Consider the following 18,968-nt stretch of genomic DNA (forward strand, 5'->3'; position numbering starts at 1 on the left):
TAGATCATATTTGAAGTGGTGGTACACTACTCAGCAAATGGCTACATCTATGGTTTAATGGATCATACAGTAACTTATGAATACAGTAGCTTATGAAGTGATTTGCTTTCTTCCAGCTCAGAGAGGATCTGGGGAAAGGCACCTTCTTGGTCTATGAAGTCCAAAGCCAGGTGGTCCCTCTGTACCCAGAGGATTTGGCACCTCACTTCTAGCCCCCATCCTGACCAGCCAATCCAGATCAGACTGGGGCTTCAGGGAAGAACAAAATATTACATGGCCTGTCTGTCTTCTTGTGCCATTCTTGGGCTGATATTGACAGAAAATATAAACCCTTCAGGCAAAGTTCAGTTTTGCATAGAGTAACAACCTTCACCCCCTCTAAGTCTTCCATAACTGAACTGTGCTTTGAGGAAAGGGCAGGAGGGGGTTTTTTGTTGTTGTTTTTTTAAGAACCTTCATTCCATTCTGCAAACTGCTTGGGGGACATGAACATGAATCTCATGGGCTAAGACAAAGGTTCCTTTTTTTATGTTCTCCTCATTTTCCTTTCCCTTTCCAGAATCTAGGCCCTGGTGATTCTCTTCAGGAGGCAGTAAGCGACCCTTGAAAGAAGAACAGACTTTACCTTCCTTTCCCAATCAAGACAGAATGGGTCCACAGCTCTGCCAGGGATGCTCAGAAACTGCTTCAGGCCTCAACTCTCCAGGGAGGGAGGGCACCTTGGGGTTCGTTTAGTTGGGCAGTCCCATGTCTGTTAGCAGTCATAGGTTCTCCTACTCGGGCTATGTTTAGCTTTGTTTGTCTTCCATGGGAACACAACTGCATTTGTATCCCTTTTCTCACCTCTCCACTTGTAACAACTCATCACCAAGCACCTGAGCCAGATGATAAGCTGGATATGATCCATGTTTGTCAATATCCACCAAGAGAAAAGAAAGGCACCTTCCACGAAGAGGTGAGACCCCTCCCATACCTGGAAATGTGTTCCCTTTCCACCTCCAGATCCAAAGACATACCCCTCTATCCTTCACAAGTTCACCTGATTTTAAAAGCTTTGGCTTAAAACCTTTCCTGATGATTCCAGTCCCCTTTGACTTTTCTCTTTGCTGAAACTCACAGAGCAATTGTAGTTTGCACCATTCAATTGAGCACTTAATTGGCTACTGACTTATATTGCTTATAAACTGCTTCATGGCTACTGGTTTCAGCATTGTAAGGAAACAGTTCCTAACAGTAGTAATAATGATAATAATAGCAGCAGCAAACATTTATATGGCTGACTTCATGCAGCCATTACTCCAGGTGCTTTCCACATGTTAACTCATTTTATTCTACCAATATGCCGACAGAAGTAGGTACTACTGTACTGTCACTCCACTTTTTACAAATGAAGAAACTGAAGCACAGAGATGTTTAAAAAATTGCCCAAGGTTGTACAACTAGTAACAGAGCCAGGATTTGATCTAGGTTTCTAAAAGATGTCTTTTTGACTATCTCTAAATTGTATTTACTCCATAGTATCTAACTCTGTGAATTAGATTTATCATCCCTATTTTCAGATGAGAAAACTAAACATGCCTGAGGTCACACAGCTAGGACCCTGGGCAGAGCTGTGATTCAAACCTCAATCTGACTCGAATGCTTTCTTCTTCCCTAAGTGGAAAAACTAAGAGTATTTGATTAATACTCAACTCAGGCATCATATCTCTGGTGCTCATTCATCTCATGCACAACTGTGGAGACTTTTGTAGGTGGGGGGAGGAGGGGATACAAAGATGTGTGAGGTAAGGTCCCTACACTTAAGGAGTTTACAGCCAGGGGGAGACAGCTGTGCATACAAGGTTGTGTACTAAAATGCTGCAGGTGCTGTGATGGTAGTTGTGACAATTCAGTAGGCACACAAAGATGAGGTTGGAATGCTGAGGGATCCTTGGATCGTCACATAGGGGAGTGAACTCAGATTTTTTGTAGAGTTACTAATCCAAGGTTTTGTGATTAAAAAAGATTTGGTGATTAAAGTCTGTTGACCAGAAAATTCAACTAAGAGGACTCTGAGTATTCTGGTTCATTAGGTTTCTGCTATAAATAATAATCCTCTCCAAATCCATTATAAATTGTTGCTATTTTCTAGGCTGCCCCTGGCTCCATAAGACGTTGGGGAGTAGGGAGAGGTGATCACAGATTGCCTTCTGAGAATTCATGAAACTCCTGATACTGAATGAAAAATTCAGTGAATCTATTTTTTTCTGGCAAAGAGAATCCAGAGTTTTCACTGGATTCTTTGACATAAGGTGTCATCCAAAAGTTAAGAACCACTAAAATGATGCTTTGAAGGTATATCTGTACTTGCAACTATAACTATATAATGATATATATATATTTATAAATATTATATTTAGATATATATATATATATATAAAATACATACATACACCCTTATTTAAGTGTACACAGAAAGTGTCAGGAAGGGTTTTCCTGGTGGCATAGTGGTTAAATTCGCATGCTCTGCACACAGGTTCAGATCCTGGGTGTGTACCTAGCACTGCTCTTCCAGCCACACTGTGGTGACATCCCACATAAAAATACAGGAAGATTGGCACAGATGTTAGCTCAGCGACAATCTTCCTTGAGGAAAGAGGACTGACAACAGATGTTAGCTCAGGGCCAATCTTCCTCTCTCACACACACACATACATACACACACACAAACACACAGAGAAAGTATCTGGAAGGAAAAGCCAGACTGTTAACAGCAATGTCTTCTGGGAAGAGAGATTTTTTTTTTTGAGGAAGATTAGCCCTGAGCTAACTACTGCCAATCCTCCTCTTTTTGCTGAGGAAGACTGGCCCTGAGCTAATATCCATGCCCATCTTCCTCTATTTCATATGTGGGACACCTACCACAGCATGGCTTGCCAAGCGGTACCATGTCCGCACCTGGGATCCGAACCGGCGAACCCCAGGCCTCCGAAGTGGAATGTGCGCACTTAACCGCTGTGCACCGGGCTGGCCCTGAGAGATTTTTTTAACAGCAGAAGGCAAGGGAGACTTACTTTTGTTCCACACAATTCTGTACTGATTTAAAAATTAAATAATAATTTTTTAATGAACATGTATTACTTTTATAATTACAACATTAAAAAAAAAATCTGATCTCTATTCTACTGCACCATGTTGAGAAAACCATAATAGTGAGGAAGTAGCTGCTACAGAATTCACCACAGACATTGTTACAATGAATTAATGGCCAAGAGTTAGGATGTATTTAGCAAGCTTGGGTCATGATTGTCCAGCTAGGATAAGGACAATCTACTGCCTACGTGGGTACTGTGGACAGCCAGGAAGCCCCATGTGGCAGGAGACTCATCTTGCACATTTGCTCTGAGATGGGTGGCATTGAGTGGACAGTGAGGTCAAGGTCATCAGAAACAGCATCAGGCTCTACAAAGAGCATCAGCAGACTCAGCTCAGAGAAAGATCTAACATGGATGCAGGCTGCAAGTGACATTGGATCTCACAGTCCCAAGGTCACACCTGCATACAAAACTCATCACTGTAGGAACTGTCATCATCTAAATACAATCAGCAAGGACAGAGACATTTTTTACAAGCACACAGTATTCTTTTGGAGTGTCTGGCAGGTAGAACATAAAGATGGAAGACAATACCCTGAGGTCTCTTCCTGACCACGGCCTTAGACAAGTCCTCTGCCCTTTCCGACCAGATGTTTCCCCATTTTGACAAGATGATAAATTAGCTTTTACCAAAAGACTCCAAATCAGTTGCCAAATCTTAGTCATGGTTCTAAAAACAGCCAGAATATGAATCATACAAAATCTCCAAATTTATTTTTATTTACATTTATTAATATAAAAACAGTAAAATAAAAGCATTTAGATTTTAACTATTTTCATTTTTTCAGCCTAAATTTCTTTTAAACAGTTTAATCTCTAATCCACTTGTACAATCAAATCCATATTTCCCCCCTTTTCATCTCTTCCCCACCTGCATCCTGTGAATCAAGAGAACTTGAAACCCTTACACAGGAAACAAGAGCAGGTACAAGAGAAATAAAAGGCCTAATTATAGTCTTGGTGAGTAAATACCCATATTTTCCATCTGCTTATGTACAGGTCTAGTATTTTATTCTCATAATATATGAACTTAACTTATAAGTTATATCAGTTGTCACTGTTTATCTGATAAGAAGCAGGCCCAGGCAGGATCCTTTGTAACAAAGGCTAGCTCAGCATTGCATACAGTTGTGATGCTATAAGAGACAATTATGGCCATTCCCCAGATCAGGAAGAATTGACTGCACTTAGATAAAAATTGCTCTCTCTCAATTTTTGAGGTTAAAAACTGCATACTTTGGGGCCAGCCCGGTGGCGCAGTGGTTAAGTTTGCAAGTTCTGCTTCGGCGGCCCAGGGTTTGCCAGTTCGGATCCCAGGTGGGGACCTACACACTGCTTGGCAAGCCATGCTGTGGCAGATGTCCCACATATAAAGTAGGGGAAGATGGGCACAGATGTTAGCTCAGGACCACTTTTCCTCAGCAAAAAGAGGAGGATTGGCAGCAGATGTTAGCTCAGGGCTAATCTTCCTCAAAAAACCCCACAAAAACCTGTATACTTTGCAACTAGAGTTAAGCACAAGCTAATTATACTCTATTGGGTCTTCCCTTCTGCTGGCTAAATCACCATCTAAAATATTTGAAAACCTTGGCTGGAAAGTTGGACAACTAAGAATTATAAGGTGACAATTGTCCCACAAATGTCCATTCTTCCAGCATCCTGTTCTTTTAGGAAAATAGCCAATCATCTCTGAGCTGACTCTAGAAGACTTCCTTCTATATCCTTGTCCCTTCACTGGTAGAGATATTTATTGTGCACTTTAGAAAACACTATTTTCTAACATCTGTTTAATATTTATTTTCCTTTAACTTCTATTTATATTCACTTTTCCAAATTTTCACTCAGATCTAAAAAAAGCACTTCAACAACTAATAGCTTGACACAATGTCAGCTATTTAAGATTTCAGATACTCAATGTCATCCTTTGCTTTTCACCACCTTCTAGCATTTGAGGGAGAATAAATTAAACTAAAGTTTAAAATGCTGTAATTCTTTTTGAATCATCATTAAAACAAGACAGAGAAGAGAGGTTATATAAAGGAAAGAGGAGGCTATAATGGTGGAATTTAAGCCTTCACTGACGAAGCCGCTAAGAACCAGAACTTCCAAGAAAAGCCAGTCCTGAGAATAAAGCCAAATCCTTTGCTCCTTACCTACATGAAACTACTCAAGTCTGGAGTTTCTTTCCGACTTTATTCGGAAGCAACTTTTGGTTTGCCCGGACTATTTCTAATCAGACTGGACTTAGAGTGCTTACTGCTCAAGCAGGGACAATTTCTACAAGGCCTAGTTCAGGCTGAGGATTATTTTTATTTTGCCCCACATTTCCTGAACTCAAAATAAAGTGATTTTAACCTAGGCTTACAGAAGTAGGAAACCTAGTGGGGTCTGCTGGGACCCTTATGTCAATTTTCTCCTTCCCTGGTCCTTTCTCTATGCTTGCACTCTCCCCAGGGAGATGTCCTGGTTTAAATAAATGTCCCTTGCAAAAATTTACAAAAACAAATTAGTCCCCCAAAATACAAAAAAACAGATAAAATCCAATTAGGCAAGAAAGGGAATGATTTGTTCTTATATTTTCTTAGAGGGAATAAAAACTGATATAACCTTTCTGGAGAGCAATTTGGTAATGTTTATCAAAGTCTTAAAAACCATGCACTCCACTTCCAGGAATTTATTCAGGGAAAGTCAACTCTTTTCCCAGTTCTGGCCTTCTTTTTGTTATCTCTGTATGTTAAGTTGACGGATCATTTAACTGCTCCTCTTCGTATGTTCTGTATTTTCACAAAAGACTACAATAAACATATAACTCCTTTGGTAATCGGAAATTAAAAAAATCACCAGGAAATATAAAACATGCAAACAGCCTGTCCAAAACCACTTGCATTCAAATGTTTAGTGTTAAATGTGGGGACCACCTGCAGCAACCAGTTTCTTTTTTATTATTATTATTATTATATTATTCTGAAAAAGCCAGTACACACTAACAGTTTTTCCAATGACCTAGGGTTTTCAGATACAGTAAAAAAGCCCCACGTCCACTTTTGTGACTATTACTTTCATAGGATGATCTAAACAGAGCTTCAAACCACGACAATGATTTCCTCTCCCTGTGGGCCCAGGGCTGTTCCTTCGGGCTTCCACAGATTTTCATTGGATATGTGAGTCAATACTAATGTGGTAGCTATGGTCCTTCCTTCCAATGACATCTGGAATCTCTTTATCTGATGAGATATTCTTTCCTCCATTTTATAGCAGGAGACATTATCTAAATTCTCCAGGATCATGTGACAGCAGCCCTGAGAAGAGAAAGCAAGTTTTAACAGTTCTTTGGCCAAACCAGACGGCTTTTCTGAATCTATTTACCATACTGTTTCAAGATGTTTTCTGAAGGGTCCACAGGAGCTACATTTAAAACCTTCTGGTCATTGTTTGCTAACTGCTGGGATGGTTTTAATCAAGGAGAAAGCCAATATTTTCAGCTTCAGTGTTGGAAGAGCTCCTAGAAATGTCTCCAAACTGATTTAGAAGAAAATGCTTAACAAAAGAGGACTTATTCCTGCCCTGGAATAAACTCGTTAGAACTGACATATGCTGTAACCGCAGACCAAGAGAACTACATTTTTTGAACACATTACATCCCAAAGGCAACTGAGGTTTCTAAATTTTATCAGTATCAGCGGACAAAATCAGTTCAACAAGGACTATAGCCTCCATATACTGATTGACAGCTTCCTCCTCAGAATATTCTCGGCGTTTGATTAACTTCTCTTCTAGGACCTAGTTTTTTTTTGTTTTTTTGTTTTTCCTTCTTCTCCCCAAATCTCCCCAGTACATAGTTGTACATCCTAGGCGCAGGTCCTTCTAGTTGTGGCATGTGGGACGCTGCCTCAACATGGCCTGACGAGCAGTGCCATGTCTGCACCCGGGATCCACACTGGTGAAACCCTCGGCCGCTGAAGCAGAGCGCAAGAACTTAACCACTTGGCCACAGGGCCAGACCCTAGGACCTAGTTTTGACACTAGTTTTCTTGAAGAAATTTTCTTTTTTTTCTTTTGAGGAAGATTAGCCCTGAGCTAACTACTGCCAATCCTCCTCTTTTTGCTGAGGAAGACTGGCCCTGAGCTAACATCCATGCCCATCTTCCTCTACTTTATATGTGGGACACATACCACGGCATGGCTTTTGCCAAGCGGTGCCATGTCTACACCCGGGATCCAAACCGGCGAACCCCGGGCCGCTGAGAAGTGGAATATGCGAACTTAACCGCTGCGCCACCAGGCCAGCCCTGAAATTTTCTTGAAGAGGTTTTATTTGATGTCTCAGGTAAAATTTTCTGACGTAAAAGATCTCACATTCCCTCAGTAGACATTTTTCCTTCCCCACAATCCTGAGTTGAGATGAGTGAAGGGAGTCCCTTTGTGATGAGGCCAGTTTTGTTGTAGGTTCCAGAAAAGCCCATGTTTCTCAGTAGCTCAGATCAAACCAGACCCCCCCCAGATTTAGGCAGAACTAATCCAAACGCCTGAATCAGTTCCAAAAGCATGTCAGGTTTTACTAGGGTCAGTAAACCTCTTCTAAGTTAGGCAGGCTCCTCTAGGCCTCAGCTTAGGACACATGGCATTTGGTCAGCCTGGTATTTGCATGAGTAAAATGTTTTTTTCCTCCTTTTCTAATTCTTCCATGATTTATCGTGTGTAAATCCCTAAAATCCCACCCAGGAACCAACCACCATTGCAAGGGTTTTTAAGTTGACCCCACTTCAGTCCTATAGAGCCCAACTCTCTGGGGATAGGTTCTTGAAGCCTCTTTATTTTTATTTTTAAAATACTTTTATAAGTGCCTCTGGATGCTGAAGTATGAGAACCTCTGCAGTAGAACAACTCTAAGAGTGAATGGAAGGGAAAAATCCTAGAGCCATCCCAGTGGCATAGTAGTTAAGTTTGCGCACTCTGCTTTGGTAGCCTGGGGTTCGTGGGTTTGGATGCTGGGTGTGGACCTGCACACTGCTCATCAAGCCATGCTGTGGCAGCATCCCACATACAAAATAGAGGAAGACTGGCACAGATGTTAGTGCAGGGACAATCTTCCTCAAGCAAAAAGAGGAGGATTGACAACAATGTTAGCCCAGGGCCAATCTTCCTCATCAAAAAAAAGAATGCAATCCCAGCAAACAGAGGCAAGCAGGATATGTATTTGAGGATTTAATACTATTGGGGGAATAAGATTAAAAAAAATCACAACAGGCCACTGGGGAGGGATCATGAACACCTTTGCTTCAACAACTCCATCTTCAGCTAGACTGGCTGCATCAGTGTGCTGATGCTTTCTTCTACCTCTGAGAGCTTCTTCAGGACTTGGTTGACCTTGATCTCATCAAATTCCAAACACAGAAATTCAGATTCCTGGAAAACATAAAACAATGTTTTAGAAGAGACTCTCAAGATAGCCAAGGCTCTGGATCTGGTGTGACCCTGCTCCAAAGGCCCAGGGCCCCTACCCAACAAGCCTGACTCAGGCCTTAAACACCTAGATGATATTTTACCCAGCAAAGCACATCCACACAATACCCTAAATGAAACTACTTCTATGAGGTGTTTCATAAATGGTAAAGAGGTATACAAATGGTAGGTGTTCTCATTATGAGGCACATGAGAAGCTCTTTTTACTTTTTTTATTTATTATTTTATTTTTATTTTTTTGAGGAAGATTAGCCCTGAGCTAACATCTGCTGCCAATCCTCTTCTTTTGGCTGAGGAAGACTGGCCCTGAGCTAACATCCATGCCCATCTTCCTCTACTTTATATGTGGGATGCCTACCACAGCATGGCTTGGCAAGTGGTGCCACGTCCGCACCCAGGATCCGAACTGGTGAACCCGGGCCGTTGAAGTGGAACATGTGCACCCAAGTGCTGTGCCACCGGGCCGGCCCACTCAGGCCATTTTTATCCTGAGGAAATCCTCATTTCAAATACAATAGCCTAAAAGTCCTACACCTACTGTGTAAAGAGCATGTTAACTCAGTTTTTCAAAATGCACAAAAATTATACTATAAATCACAAAGCAAATCATCCTACTGAGGATGATATAAGACTAAACTCTGACTCTTCAGGAGCTCTAAGACTGTAACTTAATTACTGAGCAACTAAATTAAGATGACTCACCCCAAAATTCTCTTAAGTGTCCATAATATGTTAAGAGCTATGTAGCACCAAGATAGGGTCCCCAAGAGCTAAGAGAATTCACTCTAATAAATGAATATAGCACTGCCTCAGCACATTCCAGGTACTCTCAGAGCCAAAGCAGCTTCTAGAGGAAGTGTTTTTCCATATTCCCACAATCTACTAGAAGAGGACAGAATATTACCAGTGTAGCTGAAAAGCATTAACCATCACTGGACATTACTGAGTTTTCTTGAGATGTCATTCAGATATTTCAAAGGACTTTTGTGAGAAGGACCTGACAACAGGAGTTAAAGTGCTTAAAAAAATTAAAAAGCTCTACTCCCACAAATTTTTATTATATTAAAAAATAAACCTTATGGGAAAACATGAACTTTTAGTCAGTTAACTAGAAACTCAAGGGAGAAAAGAGACATTGGGTATCTGTGAAGTTTCATATCTCCCACTGATGTGAGTTATGGCAAAACAAATTAAGGTACCTAACTTCAACTTTGCAAGTGGCACACACAGGTTTTATAAACAGTGGCAAAATTTTAAAGTAAGATCAGATCTTAACTATTCAGAGACCTCTTATCTGAGTCTCTGCTGCTTTACTTCCTTCTTCTTTTTGGTGGATCTTTTAAATATTTCCACAAGAGGGAAAAAGGAAGTGAAATTTAAACAGGTTAATCTGACTAAATCATGGCAGCTGTGCAAAAAGTTTTATAGAAAAGGAGATTACAGCTATTGGGAGGAACTCTAATTGTGACTTCACATAACTGGTTTTGAAAATCATACCCATATGGTGCAATTTAGGCCAGAAAGATCTTCTTATCCCAAATATTTCCCTTCCTTTAGTAGCCAGGACTATTGTTCTCAGCCTAGATAATGTCTTTAAAACATAAATACTCCCAGGAGAGGTAATACAAAAAATCAATAACATCTTTCTATTACTTAAATCAGGAGATTTATTTTCTTCCAGGAAGAATGAACCCAAGTAGCCTGTCTTACAACACAGGTTACCTAGCATTAAGAGAGACTGGGAGGAGGGGGATAAGTAGGTAGGGCACAAAATATAAAAACTAAGAAAGTACCAAAGGCAAATCCTTCTCCTTACCCCATAACCCATATGAAATGCAAAGACCCACAGGTGAAGTATTTTAAGCTACACAGATTCCTGCTCCATACTCTCCATGCCTTTCTAATCACCTGATCACCAAGGTTGCTAGGCACCAGGTAAACCTAGGGAACCTTACAAAGGGGGCATTAACAAGATAATCTCAATGAAAACCAAAGGGTGAATTCACACACATACATCCTTCTGCTGCCGTGCTTTCATTTTTATCTGTAGGCTCAGGGCCTGTGAGCCAGCAAGGCAATGAGATTCCAAGAACACTGTCCACTTGAGGCTGGCCCCATGGCCAAGTGAAGTTTGTGCACTCTGCTTCAGCAGCCCAGGGTTTTGCCAGTTCGGATCTTGAGCGTGGACATGGCACGGCTTGTCAAGCCATGCTGAGGCGGCGTCCCATATAGCACAACCAGAAGGACCTACAACTAGAATATACAACTATGTACTGGGGGGCCTTTGGGGAGAAGAAGGAGAAGGAAAAAAAACCCACTGTCCACTTAAAGTTCTTTGAATTTCTAAGAGAGAAAGTGGGAGTATGCAAAGAACAGGACCCTGAGATTCTTTTGGTTTAAGATTTCTTAGCTGGGAAAAAGCTAGAGCCATGATTTAGAAGAAAACTAGACATGCCTGTCTTGCCAATGTGTGGTCAAAAGGAACACGTATTTTTGCCCAGGCAACCCCAACTTGTTTCTGAAAGGGAGAAAATAGTTTTGACCTTGCAAGAATGAGTGGTTCGTCTGTTGGCTGAACTATGTACTGCTAAACCAAGATCATCACTGTTCTTTTACACCCAGAGATTTCAAAGCAGCCTGACATATATTCTGCTCTGTATTACAGGTCAGTGGATAGTGAAAGGTGGAAGTACTATCAATCTTCATTTTACCACTAAAAAAAAAGAAACCCAGAGACTACCTCCAGTTATGTGACTTCCCAGTTCTTTGATTCAACCCGTTGCCCACTAACACCCACATTTGACTTACATTTGGACACTTTCAAACTCAATTAGAGTATATTTAATAGAGAAGAATGTGAACTAATAAGAAATACCTGATTTTGTACTGATTTACTTGAGTACCAGAACTTAAGCATTTACAAAGACTATTTTAGAAATACCCAACGAAAGAAAATAAAATGGAGCCAAGTTACATAAACATTAAAAGTTCAATACTATTAGATCATTGGTTGATTTCTATGTTTTTCTAAACATTGTGCTCCAGTTCATTTTATAACTTTTTATTTTTGGCAGGATTTAATGTTTGGCTATTAAGATTTTCTGTATTTTGAAAAACTTTGGCTGAAAAATATTTGAGTAAAAAACTATTTTTAGGTGCTCTAGTTTGATGTGCAGGAAATCATACTAGTTTTTGCCTAAGTAGAATTAGTTCCCATGTGACAATGGACAAAGAAGCAGAGGAAAAACTGCTAAACAGCTGAAAAGGCAAATCACATAGAAGGAAGGAGAAATTTCGCTTAAATTTTAGAGAAACCAAATGACAAAACTCTTCAGCACATGAGAAAAAGTGTTGCTAATTTTACTTTGAAGTTTAAATAGGGGCCCCTCATCATTCCTGATGAGGTACATTCCAGAGCAAACTCATTTGCAAACAACTTTGACAAACAAAATATATTTACATGAAAGGAATAGAGAAGATTAAAAAACAAAACAAAACACATCCAGAGTTGCTTATTTAGGCAATACCATTAGTCAGGCAGGAACAAAGCATGCAATGGCACTTGCTTTCTAAGAGGTTCTTGATAATCTCCAAATTAAGATGGAGAAAACATCTTAATGTATTTCATAAAAAGACAGAAGTGTGGCAATGAATGACAAACTTCTCGCCAGGGGAAGAAGACAGAAGTGGTACTAATCAAACCAATCTGGGATCGCAGATTTTCTCCAACTAGGGGGATAACCAACTTGCTCGACCAATAGCACTATCTATCTATTCCCAGGTTTTTTAATGTGGTTTCCTTTAAGTCATTCATGACAGGACAATTAAGCAGAAATAGGCATAGCTAGAAAGCAGCATTTCCCCTGGCCCTTCTCTCAAGCAAGCAAATAAAGCTATATAAGGCTGAAATGACTAAGGATAGGAAGACTTGCAAATTGAGAAAATGCTGATTTGGGGAGAAAAAACTTTGATGAATTTTTTTTGGCTGAGATTGTGGCGAAAGGGGACTAATTTCCTTGGGTTTTCAACAAACTCCAAATACAGTTATTACATTCTGAGGTACTGGGGTTGGGACTTTAACATATGAATGGGGGGTGTGTGTGTGTGAAAATTCAGTCCATAACAATCCCCAATGCTTGGAGGGTCCTGAGTTTACCAAGCATCCCGGTAAGTGTTTGCTGTTGAAGATGATGATGACGATGATGATGATATCACACGATTCTGGAATTCCTGTTCAGATCGTACAGAAAAGAATTTCTAATAGTCCAGAAACAAGAAAAACACACATACACAACAGCGATCTGCTGACTGCTCAGGTTTGCCAGCCAAGTTTGGCAGAAGCCATATTTGGCCTCATTCTCAACGAACTCGATTTTGAAATGTCATTTAATCTACAGGGGCTGCCAGGATAAAAGCTGCCAGGAAGGGGAGTGAAAAAAGGCACAGAAGAGATCTTTCCAAATCCTTACTTCCAGATCCTATTAAGTACCTTGTCTGCCACGCTGTGTCCCAAAGTCCAGTCCTGAGGACTGATTTAGAATGTAGTACACCATTCTGTGAGAGAATATGGAAGATGAGGGTAGAAGAAAGGATTTGTAGTCACTGCATGTAATTAGTCACCAGCCTCTCTAGCTCAAATAGTTTACTGCAAACTTCTGGAGGTGGCAAGAAGAGAGAAGATTGCATTTCTATTATCTAGGGTTTTGCTGGGGCCTTTATTCATATGCAATAATCAATCATTCTTCATATTAACTTGGTGCTTTACAGTTTAGAAAGCCTTTTCATATACATGATCTGATCTGATTCTTAGAACAGCCCTATTAACTAGGAAGACACCAAGCCAGAGGTAAGATACTTTGAACAACTAACTATAGAAGTGAAAGACCTTGTCGATTTGACTCAAAGCAGATCTTTTCAGCTATATGTGGCAGGAAGACCTCATCAGATAAACGCAGTGGATTTCATGGGCTTTGATATACTTCTGATCCAATTTATGGAGGAAGAGAAAGTAAGGCCTCATTTACTTAAAACTGCCCATGGTTCTAGAAACTAGAGATTAAAAGTTCAGTCTTTTGCAAAAGACAGAACAGGTAGTCATGTCCTAACTGGAGAAGAAACAGAGTTTCTTACTTGGTCACCAATTATTCAGCAGACTTTGGAAGCAGGGAAGGGAAAAGAAAAGTTTGAGGGTGGGGGACTGGAAGTGGCCACCCCAAGATATGTCCCTTTGGCATGAGGATTATTTGAGGCTAGTTACTTTGCAGACAGGAAAGAAACTGAAAAGTAGAATTTACTTACCCTTTGTAAGAGACATTTACATTGTAAGGGAACTCTCCATCTGTAAAGATATCTCTAGAAACTCTTAATGCGGAAGGCAAGGACTTAAATCTGCATTTGTTTATTGTGCTTGTCTGGTACCTCCTGTAACTGACTTCCCTCCCCCTCACAACATTGGCATTCTCTTAAGGATTAAGCATCTTTCCTTAGGCTAGGAACTGATTGCTGGGCTCACCTGTGACCACCCAGCTCGAGACAATAGACTTGCCTCCTGCTACGCCCTCCGAGATAGCAGACCCACTGTCTGCTGTGTCCATCAAGCGCTGTGCCAACAGGGCAATCTTGTGACTACTGTGGGAGGGACATTTCAATCATATGTGAAATATCCTGTTTGGGGGTATATAACCACTCTGTGCACCCCACTTCTTCGGTGCCATTTCTTTCTTCAGGAAGAAAGGCCCCGGGCCATGGTTCCTCATAAAGCTTTGTTTAATTTTCTCTTGCTATTCTGTCTCATGTGAATTTAATTCGTTCTCCGGTCAGACGAACCCACATCAGTTAGAGGAAAAGTCTTCCTCCCCTACAAGGGCAATGTGAGGATCATGTCTGGACCCCGGTGGAAAATGAAATACCTAAAAGATGAAATGCCACAATTAAAAAGAAATCAGCTTGGAAGACAGGAGTAGGAGAGATTGGAGGAAAAGTGTGACAAATCTGAAGACATTAGCAAACGCAAGGGGATACAGAAATTGCACTAATGATAATAATATTAATAGGAATGATAACTAACAATGGCTAACATTTATCGAATACATACAAAATGCCAGACATTATACTAAGTGCTTTACATGCAACATTGTACATTGGTAAGGATAATTTTATCCCGTTTTATAGATAAGGAAAGATGAGTAACTTGTTTAAGGCCACACAGGTAATAAGCAGCAGAGCCAGTTTTAAACCCAGGTCTGTGCGGCTTCAAAGTCCAATTGCTTAACCATTTCACAATCCTGACTCACCCTCATATATAACATAAACACAATCATTAATAGTCACTAAGTACCAACATGTGAAAGTTACTCTATGATTCAGTTAATTTTAACAAAGACTCAAAGGAAAGCTGTGCGTTGACAGTATGATGACCCAAAGTCAATCTAAAGAGGGCTATAAAAACATCTGGATAGGCAATGAGTACATACTGGCTGCATATGGAAGATTTCTAGCATTATTTTAAGTATGATGGGTCGGCAGCACAGCTAAGCTAATATGTGCCTGTGATCCATGCAGAAAAGCATATTATAAAGAGTCTAAGTTCTTATTCTGAGGCAAGATGGTCTTTTATTCTCTCTTTCTGTGTGTTGGCTGGGGAGGGGAGGGAGAAGCAGGGAAGATTCAGTTATATATATAGCCACTTGTCCCCATCACCAGGAGAGCTGGAGGCAATGTTTACCTTTGTTGTTCTATTGACTAATGTGTAGAGCTCCTTGATTGAGGCTCCTTCTCCCAGTCAGTCAGTAGAACCAAAATACCTGCTTAAACCTGGGGATCTTTCCATCTATATCAGAAGGAATTCCCAATTCTGCCTTACTGTCTAACCCAGAACACCAAATTATTCATCTTGAAAAAAAAATCACAGCATTTATAGGCATTTTTGGAATGCAAAAAGATAAATATGACCATTTTGAAATATATTCAAGTATCAAATCATTATGTTGTAAACCTGAAACTAATATAATATTATAGGTCAATTATATCTCAAATAAAAAGAAAAAGGTATGAGAATGAAAAAGGATAGGAGAAAAAGATACAGATACTAAATTATGAGTTTAAACCTTTAACATCCTTCATATTTGGCCCACATCTATTCTCTGGCCAAGCAAAGGGTAAATAGGACTGTGTGAAGTGAAGAGACAGAGAGCCCCTGAGAGAGCCTGAAACAGCATAGTTCACTCACATAATCAAGGCTTGAGTGATAATCACCTATAACAGAAAGAGAGTGCAGGCAGCATATACACTGTTATAAATAAAAATAAACAAACACAAATAGTAAAAATAAATAATGCTTACTCTACTTTGTAGTCAATCCTTTTGTTAAAAAGAACACAATTACCACTCTATCCAAGATTATGTCAATAAATAAGAAATAGGAACTATCTAAGAGGGGTCAAAAGAAATAGGACAAAAATATTAGTGAAAACCACTAATTATTTTGAAGAAAAGTGAGGTAAGTCCACAATGGAGGTATAAGAAAAACATCTTGACAGCATGACTTAGATATTTCTTCTATGAAATAACAGTCTATGTTTATCTCCTCAGCTTGGTTTGGCAAGTTCTTTGCCAATGGAGGAAGCATAAATAGAATATGGTCCTTAACTCCTGGCTGAGATGCCTCAGTTGGGTTTTGTTGCTTTCTGAAGAATTTCAGTCACATTTGTAGAATACAAGGCATTTAAAAGATTTCATTACCTCATTTCAAGTATACAAAAAACATGACTCTCCCATACTCTTTCCCCAGATTCACCATTTGTTAATTCTTTATATTTTGCCACATTTGTTTTGTCATTCTCTTTTTCTCTCTCACAACCACTTGAGAGTAAGTAGAGGATGTCATGCCCTTTTATCCCTAAAAACTTTAGTGTATATTGCCTAAAGACAAGGACTTTTTTTATATAGCCATGGTTATAAACAATTGATAAATACTACTATCTAACCCAGTCTATATTCAAATTTCATCAAATGCCCCAATAATGTCCTTTATAAAGTTATTTTCCTGCTCCCAAATCAAATCTACAAGTTGATTGCATTTAGATGTCATGTATCTTTAGTCTTCTTTAATCTGACAGAGTTTTTCAGTCAGTCTTTGCTGTGTTTCTTATCTTAACATTTTTGAAGAATAGAAGCTGGTTATTTTAAAAAATGTCACTGTGGGGGACTGGAATTGGCTACCCTGAGAAACATCTCTTTGGCATGAGGATTATTCTGGGCTGGTTACTTTAAAAAACTTCAGACATGAGAGAAACTCTGAAAAGTAGAATTTACTTACCCTTTGTTAAGAGACATTTACACTGTAAAGGAAATCTCTATCTGTAAAGGTGTCTCCCTCTCTGTACCAGGAAGAAGGGGGGATGACCTTATCTCTGGAAACTCTTTTCAATGAGGAAGGCAAGGACTTAAATCTGTGTAATAATCTTACTCTTGTTTACTGTGGTTTTCTGGTAATCTCCCATAACTGACTCCCCCACCCCCAACCTCCTCCTTTGTCTTCAGCTGAGGGTGGTATTTAAGGTGAGAGCTTCCACCATTTTGGGGAGTTACTCAGTTTTTCTGGGTCTCTCCCATGTATACATGTTATAAAGCTTTGTTTACTTTTCTCCTGTTATTCTCTCTCATGTGAACTTAATTCGTTGTCCGGCCAGAAGGACCCAGAGTGGGTAGAGGAAATGTCTTCCTCCCCTACATCAATTTGGGTTTGTCTGATGTTGCCTCATAATGAGATTCTATGTGTGTATGAATGCCTATCTATTTACTAGTTCCTATCCCCAATGATTAGTGAACACGGGATTTGAGGTCACACAAACCTAAATTCAAATCTAAATCAAAACTCCACCACTTCTAGTTGTGTAGCTGGCTAGGTTTTAGTTTCCTAATCTGTAGAAAGGTGATTTTTAACAGATTTAATTGGTAAGGTTGCTGTGAATATTTAACGTAGTAAACTTAACATAGTTTTGAGTTGGGGGGTAAAGCTATATCTTACAGCTCTCTGATTTTCCACAATATCTCATACCCAGCAACATTAAAATAATATTGGTTGATTAAGTAGCATCTCTATTTACTTTCCCAAAGGGAAAAAGAAGTACTTCACTCTGACACTATGTACTATCTCTGGCAATCTAGTCTGGCCAACGTACTTCATTGCCAGCAGCATCTTGCTTCCTGGATGCTCCTAATGGTTGCCTCCAGATATCCCGCTGCTGCCTGTACTAGCCCAAGAAGTACACATGCACTGGCTAGTAGAAGAATACCAGGGGTGCTACAGTGAGCGTGTGCCTGCTGACTCCCATCCCGACACTGGCCAGTGCAACAAGTGGAAGAGCATGACAAAGGCACCAAACTCAAAGAAGACTCCAGGCGAGAGCTGCCAAGAACGTGAACCTGTTTAGGAGACGGCTAAGGAGAACTGACTAAAAGCAGGGTCAGGAGCTCAGGAGCAAACCCTGTCCTTCCTGTCAACCTATTGCTGTCAATCCTAAAAAAGAGGAGAACACCCAAATCAAGTAATTTTCTTACAGTCAAATTGAGAGATAATTTTAATACTCAATAATAACATTGAAAAATCAGGAAGTCCATGGTTAAGATGCCATTCATACTTCATTTCCATAAATCCCTTGCCCTTAGCAAGAGGTCAAGGGAGCTGTTATGTAGAGCATTTACAATCTATTGTTTTAGTACGATACTCTGATCCTCCCCTTCTATTAGAAAACACCAATAAAATTATTCTATTTATCTTAAATTAATCCTCTATATCAGTGATTAAAACAAAACAACAACGAATTATAGCAGCTGCACCAATTCTTCAAAGTATAGAACTACAAACCTACTTTTGAGATTTGGAATCTAATTTAATTTGGGTTTTTCTATGTTATTAACTCAAATATTCCATCATTTTCCTATGTGTTCCCCCTCCCCCATTAGAACTTCAAATGAAAGTCAAATGATCCCTAAGGGTAAAAAAATAAAATGAAACAAACAAGAAAATTCCTGTGTCCCTCATTTCAAACCGTGAGGGGGGCCTCCAGCAAACCAAATGGAAAATTATGTTTTCATTTCTGTGTTGAAATGAGGGTTTACATCCATAGTCTGAAAAGAGAAAAACATATTCTAATGCAAAGCCTTTATTTTCTCTTCATCAATGAAGAGTAAAAATACTGTATCCTGAACATTAAGACAGAACTTCCAACACTTCTATCATATATAGGACAGAAGCCCTAAATCTGAGTCTGCCTCCAAGAAATACTAATAGTTCAGATTAAATGAACTGTTTTAGAAATGGGAATTCTCAAGTGGAGGTTAAATCTAAACATATGACAATGAAGAAGC

General features: G+C 39.7%; 1 protein-coding gene across 5 annotated transcripts in view; it reads right to left on the bottom strand.

Annotated features, from left to right (window-relative positions):
* Positions 1-18,968, bottom strand: part of COMMD1 (copper metabolism domain containing 1) — a 229,084-nt gene that overhangs the window by 68,765 nt on the left and 141,351 nt on the right. For 2 of the 5 annotated variants that reach the window (XR_006529203.2, XM_044772529.2), the window contains exon 3: positions 8,407-8,540. Coding sequence is in view for 4 of the 5 variants with exons in the window: in XM_044772529.2 (XP_044628464.1) it covers positions 8,433-8,540 (108 nt within the window). In the remaining variant the exon portion in view is untranslated. Of the gene's footprint in view, positions 1-3,844; positions 6,434-8,309; positions 8,541-18,968 lie in introns of those variants that run through there. The other 3 variants (XM_070512754.1, XM_070512756.1, XM_044772528.2) reach the window with 2 other exon arrangements.

Source organism: Equus asinus, chromosome 6 (genome assembly GCF_041296235.1).
Source record: "Equus asinus isolate D_3611 breed Donkey chromosome 6, EquAss-T2T_v2, whole genome shotgun sequence".
Taxonomy (NCBI): Eukaryota; Metazoa; Chordata; class Mammalia; order Perissodactyla; family Equidae; genus Equus; species Equus asinus.